Below are 17,397 nucleotides of genomic sequence, written 5' to 3' on the forward strand. Positions count from 1 at the left end.
TTCTTGACCTCTACCCCCAAAGATTCTGGTTCAGTCGGTCAAGGGTGGCAGCCAACGATCTGATTTCTAACATACGCCCAGGTGATGATTATACTGCTGATCCATAAGATCACACTTTGAGAAACAGGCTCTAGTTTTTTATTAACCAGGCATAAATAAACTGCAGATAATAAATCACTGCACCCAGAGGTTGAAAGCGATCTTCAGATTTAAGTCCAATCTCTTATCAGATAGCTGAATTTCTTCCACAAAAGCCCCATCAAGTGGTCATCTAGCCCTTTGAATATTCTACCAACAAAGATAAACCACTGAACACTCTACCATACCAGAAGTGAACCACTTATATAGTTCATAAACATTCTATGTTAAAGTGTTAATGAAGATGAATTCGTTTTCTCGGGGAATCATGACTAAAGATTACAGCTCTCCTGTTTTCATTAAATACGTGTCATTATGTGGAACTATTAAAATATGCCATTGTTCATTCTATATATTCAGTAAGGAGAGATGAGACTCATTATGTGAGATTCACAGAATTTACTGTTACTAATTCTTGCTTTTATTTGTTCCCATGGGGAGAAAAACAATAGCTTGAAATCAGTGGAATATTCAGAAGAATCTGATTTTCTAACTTCCAAAAAGGTGATTTATAAACGTGGACACTTGAAAAACCTCTAATAGAACTTATTACATTTTACCTTATTTTATAGTCTACTTGTATACTATTAAGGATTAAAAAAATGATTTTAAAGCACACTATAAAACACATAGCTATTTATTCTTCACTATGAGGACAACTGAAGTAAATACAACAGACTTCACTTTTCTGAATGCTCACTGATCTCTGTAGTGCTCTGTAAGCAATGATCAAAATCAGCAGCATATCTACATACTTATATAGTCAGCATGTACCTAAAAACTTCCCAGGGTCTGTTAAAACTGAAGCATATCACTACAACAGAATATCATACATTTTAATGGAGTAAAACGTTTATATATTTTTATAATATTTCAGAGAGCACATTACTTTTGTAAGCAAAAAACAGGGAAATTTTAACAAATTAATAAAAGCCAAAAGTAATTTTGTGAGACTCTCCTGGGCCTCAGCCCCAGGCTGGGGGCAATGGACACTACTGTCGGTGCGTGTCCCATTCTGATCCAGGTCTTCCAGGTCCCCCACCTCTTCACACTCCTCCCCTCCTCCTTAGTGCAGGGAAGTAAGGGTGTGTGTAAGGCGGGGAAGGGGCCAAGGACTCCAGAGACACAAAGCATCTTAAATTGAGCGTTTCCTCAGGGAGGGGTTATGGGGAAGCAGGACTGAGGAGGGGAGGTGAGAGGTGGGGCCCCAGAGCTCTCTGAACAAGTTGAAAGCCCAAATAAAACTTACTTATTCCATCTGGGGGGAAAAAAAGCAAAAGTTATTTATGCTAATAGTTGCAGAAGGACAATGCCACAGAGGTACTGGGAGACAGTGCCAACAGTTCTATAACATTTCTGCTATTCCTTCTAATTCCAAAATTTCTGTAACATAGTTATGTTATTTATAAAATGAAACTTTAAATTTCCATCTTTGCTCCCTTCCTGCCACACCAGATTTAGCTGATCTCCCTTTCTATTCAGATAAACAAGGATTTGTTCAAGTCCCAAACCTAATTTTTTATTCCCACACCTTATAACTTGGAGAAAAAAAAATGCAACGTCAAAATAATCATTTTAAGAGCTTTAACACTGTAGAAGCAGAGTAACCTACATTTTTCCCCCTCAATGGCATTAGCAAACTTATAACTATTTTACTCTGTTACTCTCACGAACGCATTAAACGCAAGATATACCAATTCTATTAGCTCATATTACCTGCAGCAATGGTCAATAGAGATTTAAACAAAGAAAGAATCCTACTTGAACAACTTTATCTATAGTAGGGGCTGATAAACTACACCCCTTGACCAAGGGATGGCCCCTGTGTGAAGAACAGTTATTATATTTTTGAGAGAGTAGAAGAAAGAAGACAAAAGAAAGAGAGGGTCAGGGAAGGAAGAGGAGGAGGAAGAGAAGAATATATGAGAGACCATAGTTGTTGGTCAGACCCATGATAGCCTAAATGTTTACTACTTGGTCCTTTACAGAAAAGGTTTGCGGATCCCTATCTATCAGAATATTGCTGAGTGTAGTTTACACAATATAATTTGCATCATGTTAGAAAAACATACTGAGCTAAACAGGCCTAGGAAAGCCCTTAGGGCAATTACCTACAGAACCATTTCTGAGTTATATCCAAAATGATTTAGAACAATGAAATTGTAAACTAAGCCCTAGCTACAATTCAGTATCATAAAACTCTACTTCCAGCTGTGACAGAGCACTGGTACCAGAATAACCCTCCTGCTGTGTAAAAAAAAAACTGGACAAAATATATAAAACAAATGTCAAAGTATGGACAACAAGCAACACAAGAATGATCTATGAGAAAACAGAAACTAATGAGGTGACTGACCTTGGCTTTGTGCCTGGGATCATTTAGCAAGTTCCAGTATAGAGAGGGAAAACTCAAGTATCACACACCAGCCTCAATAAATTGAGGAAACAAGAGACTGAGAAAGCTAAAGCATCTGGTATTTGCAGGGCAGATTACCAAAGAAAAGACAGATACACACCAGAAGAGCAACAGAAATTCTTTGGTTGAACAGTAAGCCCCAGATGAGATAGAAGGGAAGGTTAAGGATATATGAGGGAAAGGATATGGGAACTCAGTACATTCTGTTCAATTTTGCTGTGAACTTTAAAATGCTCTAAAAATTAAAGTCTATTTTTTAAAAAAGACCTTGTCAAACAACTAGGAGAATCAAAGGAGACCTCTGAAACGTACACAGTAAGAGTAATGCTACACTAACTCTAAAGAAAAGCCAACCCTAGAGCTGCCCTAACAAGGGTAAAAAACAAGTCTCAAAAAGATCAAGCTGGTCCAAAGTAAACTCACTGCACGTCAGAATAAAATCCAACATTCCTTAAAGGAAGAAAATATAATCTGACACTCAACAATGCAACACTAATAATATCCAGCATCCAATCAAAAATTATCATACATTTGAAAAAGCAGGACATGAGAGCCATAACCAGAAGAAAACCCAGCCAACAGAAATGGGGTCAAAAATAATAATAAAAAATAATACAACTGATGGAATTAGAATTAGCACAAAGGACTTAAAAAGTTATAAATAAGTAGAAAGATTTAATGGAAAACATGAACTTAAAAACATACAAAAGCATAAACTTATATTTTTAAAAAGTAACTTCTAAAACTGAAAAATATAGTATCTAAAATGAAAAATTAACTGAATGGGTTAACTGCACATTAGACCATGCAGAAGAAAATAACAGTGAAACAGGAAGAGAGGGCAATAAAAACTATACAGACAAAAGCATAGACAGTTTAAGATTGAAAAGTAACAAATAGAATATCAGATACATGATATAATATTAAGCAAGCTAATACATGTTTAACTAGAATTAGAGAGATGGTTATTTGAAGAAAATTTTTTTCTAAAGTCATTGAAACTAAAAGTGCTGAAAGAAAAAATCCTGTCAACCTAGAATTCTGTAAGAAGAGAAAATAATCTTCAAAAAGGAAGATGAGATTTACAGTCAAGAAGGCAGAGTAGTAGGACCATGAGCTCGCCTTTCCTCGTGACTAAAACAAAACCACAACTGACTGCTAAACAACCATCAAAAAAACCCAAAAAAGACTGGTACCTAGGAAAAAGATCTTCAACTGGAAACATAAAAAGGGAACCAGAGCGGGATGGTAAGAAGGGTATGCTCACAATACAATCAGGCCCCATTACCCTCCCAGGTGGGTGACCCACAAAATTATTCAGTCACAGTGAGAGTTCTAAGCCCCACATCAAGCTCCCCAGCCCAGGGTTCTGGCCTTGGTAGGAGGAGGAGACCCCAGGACATCTGGTTTTGAAGGCCAGTGGGGCTTAACTCCAGGTGCCCTACAGAACTGGGGTAAACAGATTTCATTCTCTTGGAAGCAAGGGTACAGAATTTTGAGTGCACCAGGTCCAAGGACAGAGGTAGTGATTTCATAGAAACCTGGGCCAGACCTGCCTGCTGGTTTCGGAGGGTCTCCTGGGAAGGTAGGGGAGGACTGTGGCTCACCCAAGGGACATAAAAGCTGGTGGTGGACATTCCTGGACTGTTGATCTACATGAGCTTTCCTGGAGGGGGACTATCTTGATTGGATCATTAGCACCAAAACCTAGCCCGACCCAACAACCTGTAGGCTTAAGGTCCAGGAAGCCTCAGGCCAAACAACAAACTGAGTAGGAACACAGCCCCCACCCAACAGCAGACTTTCTGAGCCACAAACGCCTCTAGACAGAGCCCCTACCCACCAGAGGTCCAGGACCAAGCTCCACCCAGCAGTGGACAGGCCCAACTCGGCCAGGAAACCTGCATATGCCTCTAGTCTAGCCTCATCCACCAGGGGGCAGATATCAAAAATAGGAATACAACAGTCCCAAAGCCTATGGAAAGAATCTATAAACAACAGACGAGACTCTACATTGGGACTGGCTAGACCCTGGCTCTTGAGTATACTGAGTATAGAGAGGTGTATACTGCTGGGATGCATAGGATGTCTCCCATAGAGGGCCAAGAAGGCCCATTTCTTCTCCAAGGTCAAGAAATGTAACTAACCTACCTAAAAATACAAATAGAAAGATAGAAAATATGAGGTGGCAGAGGAGTATCTTCCAGGCCAAGTCAAAAGATAAAATCCCAGAAAAAGTAAGTGATGAGGAGAGAGGCAATTTATCCAAGAGTTTAAAGTAATGATGGTGAAGATGTTCAGAGAACTCAAGAGGAGTATAGATGCACAGAGCAAAGTTTTTAGCAAAGAGTTGGAACATATGAAGAATATCCAAACAGAGTTGAGGAATAATACACTAGAAGGAATCAAGAATAGACTAAATGAGGCAGAAGAATGGATCAGTGAGCTAGAAGATAGATTAGTGGAAATAACTACAACAGAACAGAAAAAAGAATAAAATAATGAAAAGAAATGAGGATACTTTAAGAGAACTCTGGGACAACATGGAGCGCTAATATTCAAATTATGGGGGTCCCAGAAAAAGAAGAGAAAGGACCTGAGAAAATTTTTGAAGAGATAATAACCAAAAACTTCCCCAACTTGGGAAAGGCAATAGTCACCAAAGTCCAAGAAGCACAGAGAGTTCCACACAGGATCAACCCAAAGAGGAACCCAACAAGGCCCACAGTAATCAAATTGACAAAAATTAAGAATAAGGAGAAAATATTAAAATTAGGAAGAGAAAAGCAACAAATAGCATACAAGGGAACCCCCCCCCATAAGGTTATCAGCTGATTTTTCAGCAGAAACTCTACAGGCCAGAAGGGAGTGGCACAATATATTTAAAGTGATGAAATGTGGGGGAGGGTATAACTCAAGTGGTAAAGCGCATGTTTAGCATGCACAAGGTCCTGGGTTCAATCCCCAGTACCTCCTCCAAAATCAAATAAACCTAATTACCCCCCACCCCTACAAAAATAAAAAAATAATTAAATAATACAATAACAAATAAATAAAATATATTAAAGTGATGAAAGAGAAAAACTCACAACCAAGAATACCCTATCCAGCAAAACTCTCATTCAGATTTGATGGAGAAATCAAAAGCTTCACAGATCAACAAAAGCTAAAAGAATTCAGTACCACCAAACCAGCTATACAATATATGTTAGAAGAACTTCTCTAATCATCAAACCATAAGAAAAGAGAACAAAAAGAAGAGAAAAAAAGACCTACAAAAGATTGTTTGGCAATTCAGGGTCTTTTATGGTTCCATATAAATTTTGGAATTGTTTGTTCTAGTTCTGTGAAAAACGTCGTGAGTATTTTGACAGGGGTTGCGTTGGATCTGTAGTTTGTTTTGGGTAGTACTGCCATTTTGATAATGTTGATTCTTCCAATCCAACAGCACAAGATCTCTTTCCATTTCTTTGTATCATCTGCAATTTCCTTCATCAATGTTTTACAATTTTCAGAGTATAGGCAACCTCCTTCGTTAAGTTTATTTCTAGGTATTTTGTTCTTTTTGATGCAATGGAAATGTTTATGACAGTTATAAAATTCTGGTTTTTGAAGTGGGGGAAAAAAAGTGAATGAAGGGCCGCAAATGGCAAATAGCCTTCTTTTTAAATGGGTGAGGTGTATTTCAGTGCATATATATGCTACATCTTCTTTATCCATTCACCTATTGATGTGCACTTACAATGCTTCCATATATTGGTAATTATAAATATTTTTGCTGTTAATAACAGGATGTATGTATCTTTTTGAATTAACATTATTGTTTTTCTCAGATATATGCCCATGAGTGGAATTGCTGTGCCATATAGTGGCTCTATTTTTAGGTTTTTGAGAAACCTCCATACTGATTTCCACAGTGGCTGCACCAATTTACATTCCTACCTACTATGTACAAAGATTCCCTTTTCTCCACATCCTTGCCAATGTTATTTGTGTTCTTTTTGATGATGGCCATTCTGACTCATATGAGATGATATCTCATTGTGATTTTGACTTGCATTTCCCCGACATTAGTGACGCTGAGCAATTTTCATGTTCCTGCTGGCCATCTACATTTCCTCTTTTGGTAAAATGTCTGTTCAGTTTTTCTGCCCATATGTTAAATGGGTTGGTTGGTTCTTTGTTTGCATTTTAATTGAAGTATAGCTGATTTAAAGTGTTGTATTAGTTTCTGGTGTACAGCATGGATGGACTTGTAGGACATCATGCTAAGTGAAGTAAGATTGAGAAAGACAAATACTGTAACGTATCACTTACAGGTGGAATCTAAAAGAATACAACAAACTAGTGAATATAACAGAAAAGAAACAAACTCAAAGATGTAGAGAAGGAACTAGTGGTTACCAGTAGGGAGAGGGAAGGGGGACAGAGAAGATGGAGATGGGGGATTAAGAGGTACAAACTAGCAGCTATAAAATAAGCTACAAAGATGTGCTGTACAACATGGGGAATATAGCCAATATTTTATAATAACTAATAAATGGAGTATAACCTTTAAAAATTGTGAATCACTATATTGTATACCTGTAACATATAATATTGTGCATCAACTATACTTCAATTTTAAAAATGATATTGTAAAATAAAGACACAAATAAATTTTAAAAGGAAGATGAAATTAAAGTATTTTTAGATGAAAGCTGAAAGAGTATGTTACCAGCTGACCTGAATAACAAGAAATGTTAAAGAAAGTTCTTTAGCTAGAAGAAAAGACACCAGATAGAAATCTGGATCTCAACAAGAGAATGAACACTAGAAACTGATAGAATTAAAAACAAAAATAGACAACTCCATAGTTGAATAATAGTTGAAGAGTTCAACATTTCTCTGGCAGAAATTAAGTGAACAGTCAGAAAATCAATAAAAATATAAAAGACCTGAACAGATGCTGTCAACCAAGTGCAGCTAAATGATATTTATATAAGATTAACCCCCAAATGGCAGAACACATATTCTTTCCCCATACACATGGAACAATCACAAACATAGATCTCATAATAAATGATGGAAATACTGTATGGTAGAACTATCAAATAATGGAACTCTATCTACTCTGACCAAAGTGGAATTAAATCAGTACAAATAAAAGTACCTTTGAAAAACTTCCAAATATTTAGAAATAAAATACTTCCTTAAAAAAAAAGCCATTGGTCAAAGAAGAAATCAGAAAATAAGAAAATATGAGCTGAATGACAATGAAAATACAACTTACCAAAATTTGAGAACTGCAGTAAAAGAAGGTTTAGAGAGAAATTTATGGATCTATATGCTTCTATTAAGAAAAAAGTCTAAAATCTATGATCTAAACTTCAACCTTCAGAAGCTAGAAAAAGATCAAACTAAACACAAAGCAGATAGAAGGAATAATAAAGATAAAAGAAATATCTATGTAACAGAAAATGGATAAACAGTGGAGAAAAACTAATGAGACAAAAAAATGAAACAAGAAGCAAGATCTCTGAAAAGAACAAAAATGATTAAGCTCTAGACAAACTGACCATAAAAAGAAGAGAAATACAAATGGCAAACAAGTACATGAAAAGATGTTCAACATCACTAATCATTTGGGAAATGCAAATGAAAACTACAATGAGATATCACACTTCATACCCATGAGGCTGACTACTCAAAAGAAAAATAACAAACAAGTGAGGATGTAAAGAAATTGGAACTCTTGTGCACTACTGCTGTGAATGCAAAATGCTGTTATGGAAAACACTATGGCAATTACTCAAAATAAAACTGAAAATAGAATTCCCGTATGATCTCAAAAGAATGAAAGCAGGGTCTTGAAGAGATATTTATATTTGTACACAAAGTTCACTGCAGCATTATTCACAATAGCTGAAAGGTGGAAGCAATCTAAGTGTCTGTCCATTGATAGATGAATTGATAAAATGTGGTATATCAACATAATGAAATATTATTCAGCCTTAAAAAGGACAGAAATTCTGACACATGCTACACAACATGGATCAACCCTAAGGATGTTATGCAAAGTGAAATAAGCCAGTCCTATAAAGATAAACACTATATGATTTCACATATATGAGGGACCCAGAGTAGTCAAATTCATAGATACAGTAAAAGTGTGGTTGATACAACTGGAAGGTGGAATAGGGAGTTGTTTAATAAGTACAGAATTTCAGTTTTGTAAGACAAAAAGAGTTTTGGAGACTGGTTGCTCAACAATGCGAGTGTACTTAACACTATTGAATTGGACACTTAAAAAGGATTAAATGATAAATTTTAGTTTATGTGTATTTTACATTTTAAATATTTTGATAAAAAATACAAAGAGAGAGTTGGGGGAGGGGGGAGGAAAAAGAGACAACACAAACTATCAGTATCAGGAATGAAACAGACAGCACTAAAGATTTCAGTAGAGACTAAAAATAAATTAAGAAAATATTATAAACAACTTTATAGCAATAAATTTAAAAATACTATGAACAACTTTATGACAATGTTAAAAATACTATTAACAATTATATGGTAATGTTTAGATCAGCAATATCCATCCAATACAGTAAGCCACCTGCCACCTATGATTTTTTAAATAAAATTATAACTTCAGTTCTGTATTCATCATATTTCAAGTATTCAACTGCCAAGTAGTTTAGTGGCTACTATATCTTAATAGTGTACATACAGAACATTTCCATCATCCTAGAAAGTCCTACTGGACTGTGCTGACTTAGAGAAAAATGCCTTGAAAGGTGCAAATTACCAAAACAGACACAGAAGAAACAGAAAATCTAAACAGCATCAAGCCCAGATGATGTCACTAATAAATTATTTGAGGAAGAAATAATACCCATCTTACAGGAATTCTTTGAGCAAATACAAGAGAAAGGAACACTTCCTAATTTTATGAAGCCAGAATTACCCTGGAACCAAAACCACAGAAAGACATAACAAAAGAAAACTATATACCAATATCCTTAATAAACACAGGTGCTTAAAATATCAGTATAAATACTTAAAATATTAGCAAATTGATTTTTAAAAGAGACAAAAGTATGATTTATCCCAAGAACACAAGATGGATTTAATACTCAAAAAATCAATTTACCACATTTACAGAATAAAGGAAAAAACATGATCATCTCAGCAGATGAAAAGAAAGCATTTGACAAAATATTCATTCATGAAAAAAATCAGCGAACTATAATGAGAAGGTCCTTAATCCGAGAGAGGGCATCTAACAAAGTAAACATTAATTGGAAACTAAAAGAAATGTGTTTAATCATTATAAAAGAATTTTTAAAAAGGCATATTACATTTCAAGTCAGTAAGGAAAGGATGGATTTGTATTCTCTAATTTGAAAAGGAATAATTGCCTACCCTTATGGAGGAAAATTATCCCTCAATTTATCCACATGCAAACATCCAGATAAAATATTAAAAGACAGAAAAATAGGAGTGCTAAATTTCATAAGAATGTGCAAAATCTATAGACTGAAAATTATAAAAGGTTATTTTAAAATTTAATAATTTAGAAATTATTTAGAGATTTAAAGAACTAAACTCAAAAATATACCATGCTCATAGATAAGACTCAATATATTTAAAATGTCAATTCTCCTCCAAATAAATCTACAGATTTAATCCAATTCCAAACTCCCAGTGGCTTATCTGTATAAATTCACACACTGATTCTTAAATGTATATGTAAATGCAAAGGACTTGAATAGACAAAATAATTTTTAAGAAGAACAGAGTTGGATGACTTATACTAACTTGTTTTGTAAGTCTGTAATTATTTCAAAGTGAAAAGTTAAACTAAAAATGATTTCAAAATAGAAATTATTATCTGTACATTATACCTCAACAAATTTAATTTTTTACATTTCATCTATAACAGCATTAGAAATTTTAAATATACAGGGATAGCAAAACATGTACAAGACTTGTACCTGAAAACTACAAAACATTGCTGAGAGAAAGGAAAGAAGAGTTAAGTAAGTGAAAAACACATCATATTCACGAACTGGAAAACACTAGTATTCAGATGTCAATTCTCCCCAAACTCATCTATAGACCCAACACAAACCCAATCAAACATCAGGAAGCCTTTTTTTAATAAAAATTGACACGCTGCTTCTAAGAAATTGCATGAAAATGCAAAAGATCTGGAATAGCAAAAGCAACTTTGAAAAATATGACTTAGAATATCTGATTTAATATAAAACTAAAGTAATCAAGACAGTGTGGTACTGACTTAAGGATAGACATACAGATCCTTAGAACAGAATGAGTCCAGAAATAGACCCAAACAAACAGGCAAATTTATTTTCAACAAAAATACCAAGGTAAAACAATCAGAAAGAACAATCTTCAATAAATGGTACTGATACAACTAGATATCCATATGCAAAAATTATTTCTTTTGACTCTTACATAACAGTATATACAAAAACTAACAAAATGGCTGATTAACCTAATTATAAAAGCTAAGGCTAAAACTATAAAGTTTCTAGTAAAAAACAAGAGAAAATATTCACGATCTTGGGATAGGTCATTTAGTCAGAACACAACAAATATAGTACACAAAACTATAATAATTATAAAATTGGACTTCATCAAAATTAAAAACTTGTGCTTTCCAAAGGACACCACTGAGATAATGAAAAGGCCAATCACAGAAAACATGTATGGGTGGATGGATGGATGGATGGATGAATGGCTGTGTGGGTGGGTGGATGGACAGATACAGAAAGAGATATAGACACAGATGGATGGAGATTATAGAGGTATCCTCATCAATTCTATCTATTGATTTACATAACAGAAGATTTGTATCCAGAATATATAAAGAAGCCTTACAACTTACTAATACAAAAGACAAGCCACTAAATTTTAAAATGGACAAAGATTTCAACAGATACTTTACAAAAGAACATTTAAGAACGATCGATATGCACACTGAAAAGATACGCCAAATCATTAGTCAGCAGGGAAGTGCAAAAAACCGTGGTGAGCTGCCACTAATCCTTCCGACTATCATCACTATAATTCAAAAGACAAAGAGACAATTCAAATGAAATGAACAAATTCCTTGAAAAACACAACTTACCAAACCTGACACAAGATGAAACATAAAATATAAATAATCCACTCTACTTGAAAATTTGAATTATTATTTAAAACCTTACACCAAGGAATCTCCAAGCTGAGATGGTTTCACTGGTAAGTTCTATAAAACATTTAATGAAGCTGTAACTCCAATCATACACAAAGTCATAAAAATCCTTAATGAAGTATTAGCAAGTGAATCCAACCAATGTGACAGAAACCAACAATAATCAGTCCTAAATGACAAAATATGAGAACTATTTAACTGGAAACAAACATTAGTCAAAGGTGACAACTATCCTGATTATCACTTATAATGTAATCCTACAAGTTTCAGCAAAAACAATAAATATATAATTTGAGTCATCACTGGGAAAAAGAAAATACTTTTAGTTGATATGGTTTTATGTCTGGATAACTACAGACTTAAATTTTAAGACTACTAGATTTAATAAAGGAATTCATTAAGATAGCTAGACTATTCTTGCGATAAGAACCTAGAAATGGTTCTAGAAATAAAAATATAGTCCATTTACAAAGGTGAAAAATAAGGTACTTAAATGATACAAGAAAAGCACAATATATATTACTTGAAAATAACTATAAAATTTAAGTAAACATCAAACATGTACTCTATCCTGAGTAGAAAAACATACTAAAATATAATTATTCCAAAAGTAACAAATAAATGTATGCATTTGCAATTAGAGTTCCAACAGAATATTTTTGGAAGTTGAATAAAATTACATTAAAGTTTAGTGGATGGATAGCCTAAAGAAAAGCTTTAAAATAACAAAAGATACGACAGTGGCTTGACATAACAGATAAATGTCTATACCCCAAAGCCAAAAATACATAATAAAATATTTTTATAATAATATATACTAATAATAAAACCAATGACACTAGTATAAAAATAAATATTAATATTTGGTGTTAAATGTTAATGTGCAAATATATAAATGTTAATAGAATATAACAGAAATTCTAAAAAAAGTTCCCAAATATATAGAACTTGAATACATCTCAGTGGTACCAATTAAGTTTAGTGATGAAAACATCAATTATTTAGATTTAAAGATGAATTATTTAACATATGTTAGCACAATAAGCTATTCATCTGAAAAAAAAAAAGTAGACCCCAATCTTATCCTATACTCAAAAAAATAATGTGATACAGAAAGCCAGAAGGCCCTGGATTCCTGATAACCAGAGCCATCTTATCATCTGGGCTTCTTTTATACAATAACATTTCTATTGCATTTCTGTTATACATAGTTGAACCTAACCTACTAGTTAATATAATTATAAAGATTTTTTAAAAAAATAACATATGTAAAGTTTTTCACAAACTGGTACATGGCAAGTGATCAAAATAATGAGTAATTTTTTAATCCAAATAACTGCACTTGATCAAATCAGCAATGCTCTTATTTTTCCCTTGAAGTTGTCAAGTCTGTTATGTTCAATGAATTTATTCTACAGTAAGAAAATTAACCATTGGTAAATGACCAGGTGGTTACCTTAGAGCCATTTAATCAGTAAAAGTCCTTGATTTAAGGAAGCAGCTATCTGAATGCATTAAAAAAAAAAAACTCTATATTCTATTTGAACTTCTTTCAAATTTCACATAAACTGGCAATGGTTAACGGAACATGACTTAGAGTAATCCACAGTGTCACTCACTTTCTCTAGCACCATGCCATCTTAAAAAATCCACAGCAAAATTCTCTGGACAAATGATGAACTACAAGTTGGACAACCCTACTTTCTCTTTCGATTTGCATAAAATACTAAAGCCTTTTTTTCTTTTAAATCTCTCACTGAAAACATACATATTTGGAAAGTCAGTTCAGCTTTTTCATGTTTAAACCAAAATTCCCAAAATCCTCATTGATGGGGTTACACTCTCTATCAGTTTATGTGTCCCAACAATTAGAAGACACTATTTTTCTGAAAAGTTTCAGAAGGGCTTTACCACCCTAGGAGGGCTGAATTTGATTATAAAAGAAGTATTTCAAGCACCATGTCCTGGTGGTCCTGGGCAATGAATACGCAATAAGTCTGATATTATACAAAATACTTTGAGGCACTTGCCTGAGAAACAGTGCATCTCCTTTTTTCTGGACATTGATATCAAGCCAAAATGGTAGGCCCCGAATGCCCATCTTCAGAATCAGACACTTTCTCAATACCATCTATGTAGCAGTCTGCCCTTATTTCTCCTGAATAGGTGTCTGTGTTCCCAAGTCCCCTTCATGGAGGAAGGCCAGTCTCTCCTTCCAAGTTAGTCCCTAAATGATAAACTACCAGAAAGGGGGAGATAAAGGGTAATCTTCACCACACCATTTGCACTCAACATCTGGTATAAAATCACCTGCTTGTAAACCTCCATCATAAAAACGTCTGCAGGGATGCAGTAAAAAAGCACGAAGCACCAGAAACAGAAACCCCAAATGTTGAGTGTAGGGACCCATGTACACAAGCTTGGCTATTGCCTTAAGATTTCTGTTACCACTTTAAGACTATTGTTACTGTAATATCCTTGACAAATAAAGTATCAGATTAAAATCGTTATTAGAAAGTTATTTGATTCATTTCTATTACCAGTATATAGAATGGCAAAGGCATGTCCATAATCAGGAAATCAAAAATTATTTACTGAAAGTGAGAAGTAGTGGCTGAGGGATACCTTCTAACAGCCATCTTTTACTTTCTGACCCTGTATTCCCTGACCACAAATAACTGGTTCAAAGAATAGTATCAGATCCAAGCTGGCCCAATCGTAATCTTTTCCCTAGGAATCTGAAATCTAAAATGGATATATAGAAAGACTAAAAAAAAAATCACTGGAGCATATCTGCTTTCTGATAGTACTAGAGAGAGCAGGTCCATGATCTCCTTTCCCTGAGTTCCCTGGAAGAAATTTGTTCTTTACCTCCTCTCTGAATTCTGTGAAAAACCCAATATACTTCTAAAGTTTTTTTCTGGATAAGCTAGCTAGAGTATTTTTTTTCCTTTAAATTTTATTTATTTTGGGGTTTGTTTGTTTTTAATTGAGGAGGTACCAGGGTTTGAACCCAGGACCTCATGCATACTAAGCACATGCTCCACCACTTGAGCTATACCCTACCCCCACCAGAGTCTATTTTTGTTGCTTGCATAAAACAAAGAGGACATTCAACACCTAAATCCACTGAAGATCAAGAGAACTAATTACCTCTCAATATATAGTCCAAAAACACGGTTATCACTTTAAAAATATTAACAAACTAATTCCAAAGAGAAAGAAGGTACTCACAGATACTTCTGGTGAAAGTAAACAAAACAAAAGAAATGCACATTCCCCTTGGCTCAGAATTCTAGATGATGAAATTTATCCTTCATAAACAAGTGCACAAATATCCTTTGATGATTCATCAATTCTATTCTTAGATTCACTGAAGTTATTGTGGTCATCATTTCATGATGTTTGTAAGCCAAAACATTATGCTGTATACCTTAAACTTACACAGTGCTGTATGTCAATTATATCTCAATAAAACTGGAAGGAAAAATGCTATTCTTAGAATTTATCCTACAAAAACACTTCAAGTAGACAAAGATGTGTATAGAAATGCGTATGTTTGTAATAGTGAAAAAATAAAAATAACATACACACGTATAAAAGAGGAAGCTGGTTAAATTATAGTACAGCCATACAACAAAATACTGAGTAACCATTAGAAAAGATGCAATAGGTCTGAATCCAATAGATGTCTAGGCAGTTGTATGAAAAAAGCAAGAACAGTACTCAAAGATACATAAATCCCCATCTACCACATATAGATCTATATTCACGTTCATAGAAAAAAGTCTGGAAAGATATATATTAAACTTTTAAAACTGATTATCTTTAGAGAATGGTAAAGATTTTATTTTGTGTTTTATTCACTTTTGTATTGTGAAATTGAATGTATTACTTTTATAATCTAGAACACAAAGTTTTTTTTAAAGAGAATTATGTAACAATGGAAAGAATATAAAGAGAAAATTAAGAGACCCAGTATAAACAAAGTAGAAATCTTTACTGAGTGGTAATTTCAATATGATTCATACATATACAAAGCATGACTATATTTCAACATTAATATTTACTTTAAAGAAAAGAGTAAGACTCTTACAATTCAGACTGATAAATCTAAACTAAGTCAAATTGGACCATCACATTAATTAGTATAAATAAGTATAAAACAGTATAAGCCTAGATAAAGCATTTATCTAAAGACGTGATTTTTTTTTCTAAAATGGTACTTACAGTTCTCTACAATTTCATCAAAAACTGCACCAGTTTTCTGCTCAAACTGAAAAAGCAAAAAAGTAAAGAGAAAAGTAACATTATTATTATATTCTTCACTCATACTTTTTGGTGATCCTCCCCACTCCCCTAAGAGCTGTAATCTTTGACCCAAAGTATATGAATTCACAACAACATAAACAAAAATGCCAAATAGAGTAAAATAATATTTAGAATGAATAAAAGGGTTCTCAAGCCAAAGACCTCAAACCAAAAATGAAGAGATAAATGCATGCCCTCACTATAAAAAAGCTACTAATTTTTAAAAAATCATTTTCAGTCACAAAATACAGAGAATTATGTATATCTGCAATAATAACAAACACACCCAACACTTGCTGAGAACTTAGTAACATCACTTATTAAGAACCATATAAAACTTCTAATCAAAACTAAACAGAAAATTAGCATCAACAGGTTTTGCTCTTAGGCTAAAGCCAAAAATCTGCTGCTCTTTAAATGAATGTTAGCCATATTACAGGGATGGTCCCTTTTTGAGTACATTAGGGCAAAAGACAGAAGCAGAGCCAAGTTTCAGGTAACTTCAGAGCTTTAAAACAGATATAGAGGGGGAAAAAAGTAAAACAGAAGCAACTCCACCCAGGAGGTAATAAACACAGTAGCATATTTCAACCTAGTCTTTAAAGGCAAGTGTGAGCATTCCAACCTCCTGCTTTCCTGCCTACTACTCATCAATGAGGCAAGAATGTGAGGAAGGCTGCTTCTTTTTTTTAACATTTTTTTATTGAGTTATAGTCATTTTACAATGTTGTGTCAAATTCCAGTGTAGAGCACAATTTTTCAGTTATTCATGAACATACATATATTCATTGTCACATTTTTTTTCACTGTGAACTACCAAAGATCTTGTATATATTTCCCTGTGCTATACAGTATAATCTTGTTTATCTATTCTACATATGCCTGTCAGTATCTACAAATTATGAAATCCCAATCTGTCCCTTCCCACCCACCACCCCCTTGGCAACCACAAGTTTGTAATATATGTCTATGAGTCTGTTTCTGTTTTGTATTTATGGTTTTTTTTTATTTCACATATGAGCGATCTCATATGGTATTCTTTCTCTTCCTGGCTTACTTCACTTAGAATGACGTTCTCCAGGAACATCCATGTTGCTGCAAATGGCGTTTATGTTGTCAGGTTTTATGGCTGAATAGTATTCCACTGTATAAATATACCACATCTTCTTTATACAGTCATCTGTTGATGGACATTTAGGCTGCTTCCATGTCTTGGCTATTGTAAATAGTGTTGCTATGAACATTGGGGTGCAGGTGTTCTTTTGAAGTAGGGTTCCTTCTGGATATATGCCCAGGAGTGGGATTCCTGGGTCATATGGTAAGTCTA

The 17,397-nt window shown here is 34.0% G+C and overlaps 1 protein-coding gene across 4 annotated transcripts in view; it reads right to left on the reverse strand.

Annotated features, from left to right (window-relative positions):
• ZMYM4 (zinc finger MYM-type containing 4) overlaps positions 1–17,397 on the reverse strand; it is a 145,220-nt gene that overhangs the window by 73,349 nt on the left and 54,474 nt on the right. For 3 of the 4 annotated variants that reach the window (XM_064493771.1, XM_064493770.1, XM_031464708.2), the window contains exon 2: positions 15,990–16,035. In XM_064493771.1, coding sequence (XP_064349841.1) covers positions 15,990–16,035 — 46 coding nt within the window. Of the gene's footprint in view, positions 1–15,989; positions 16,036–17,397 lie in introns of those variants that run through there. The other variant, XM_031464710.2, reaches the window with a different exon arrangement.

The sequence above is a fragment of the Camelus dromedarius genome, chromosome 14, assembly GCF_036321535.1.
Source record: "Camelus dromedarius isolate mCamDro1 chromosome 14, mCamDro1.pat, whole genome shotgun sequence".
NCBI lineage: Eukaryota > Metazoa > Chordata > Mammalia > Artiodactyla > Camelidae > Camelus > Camelus dromedarius.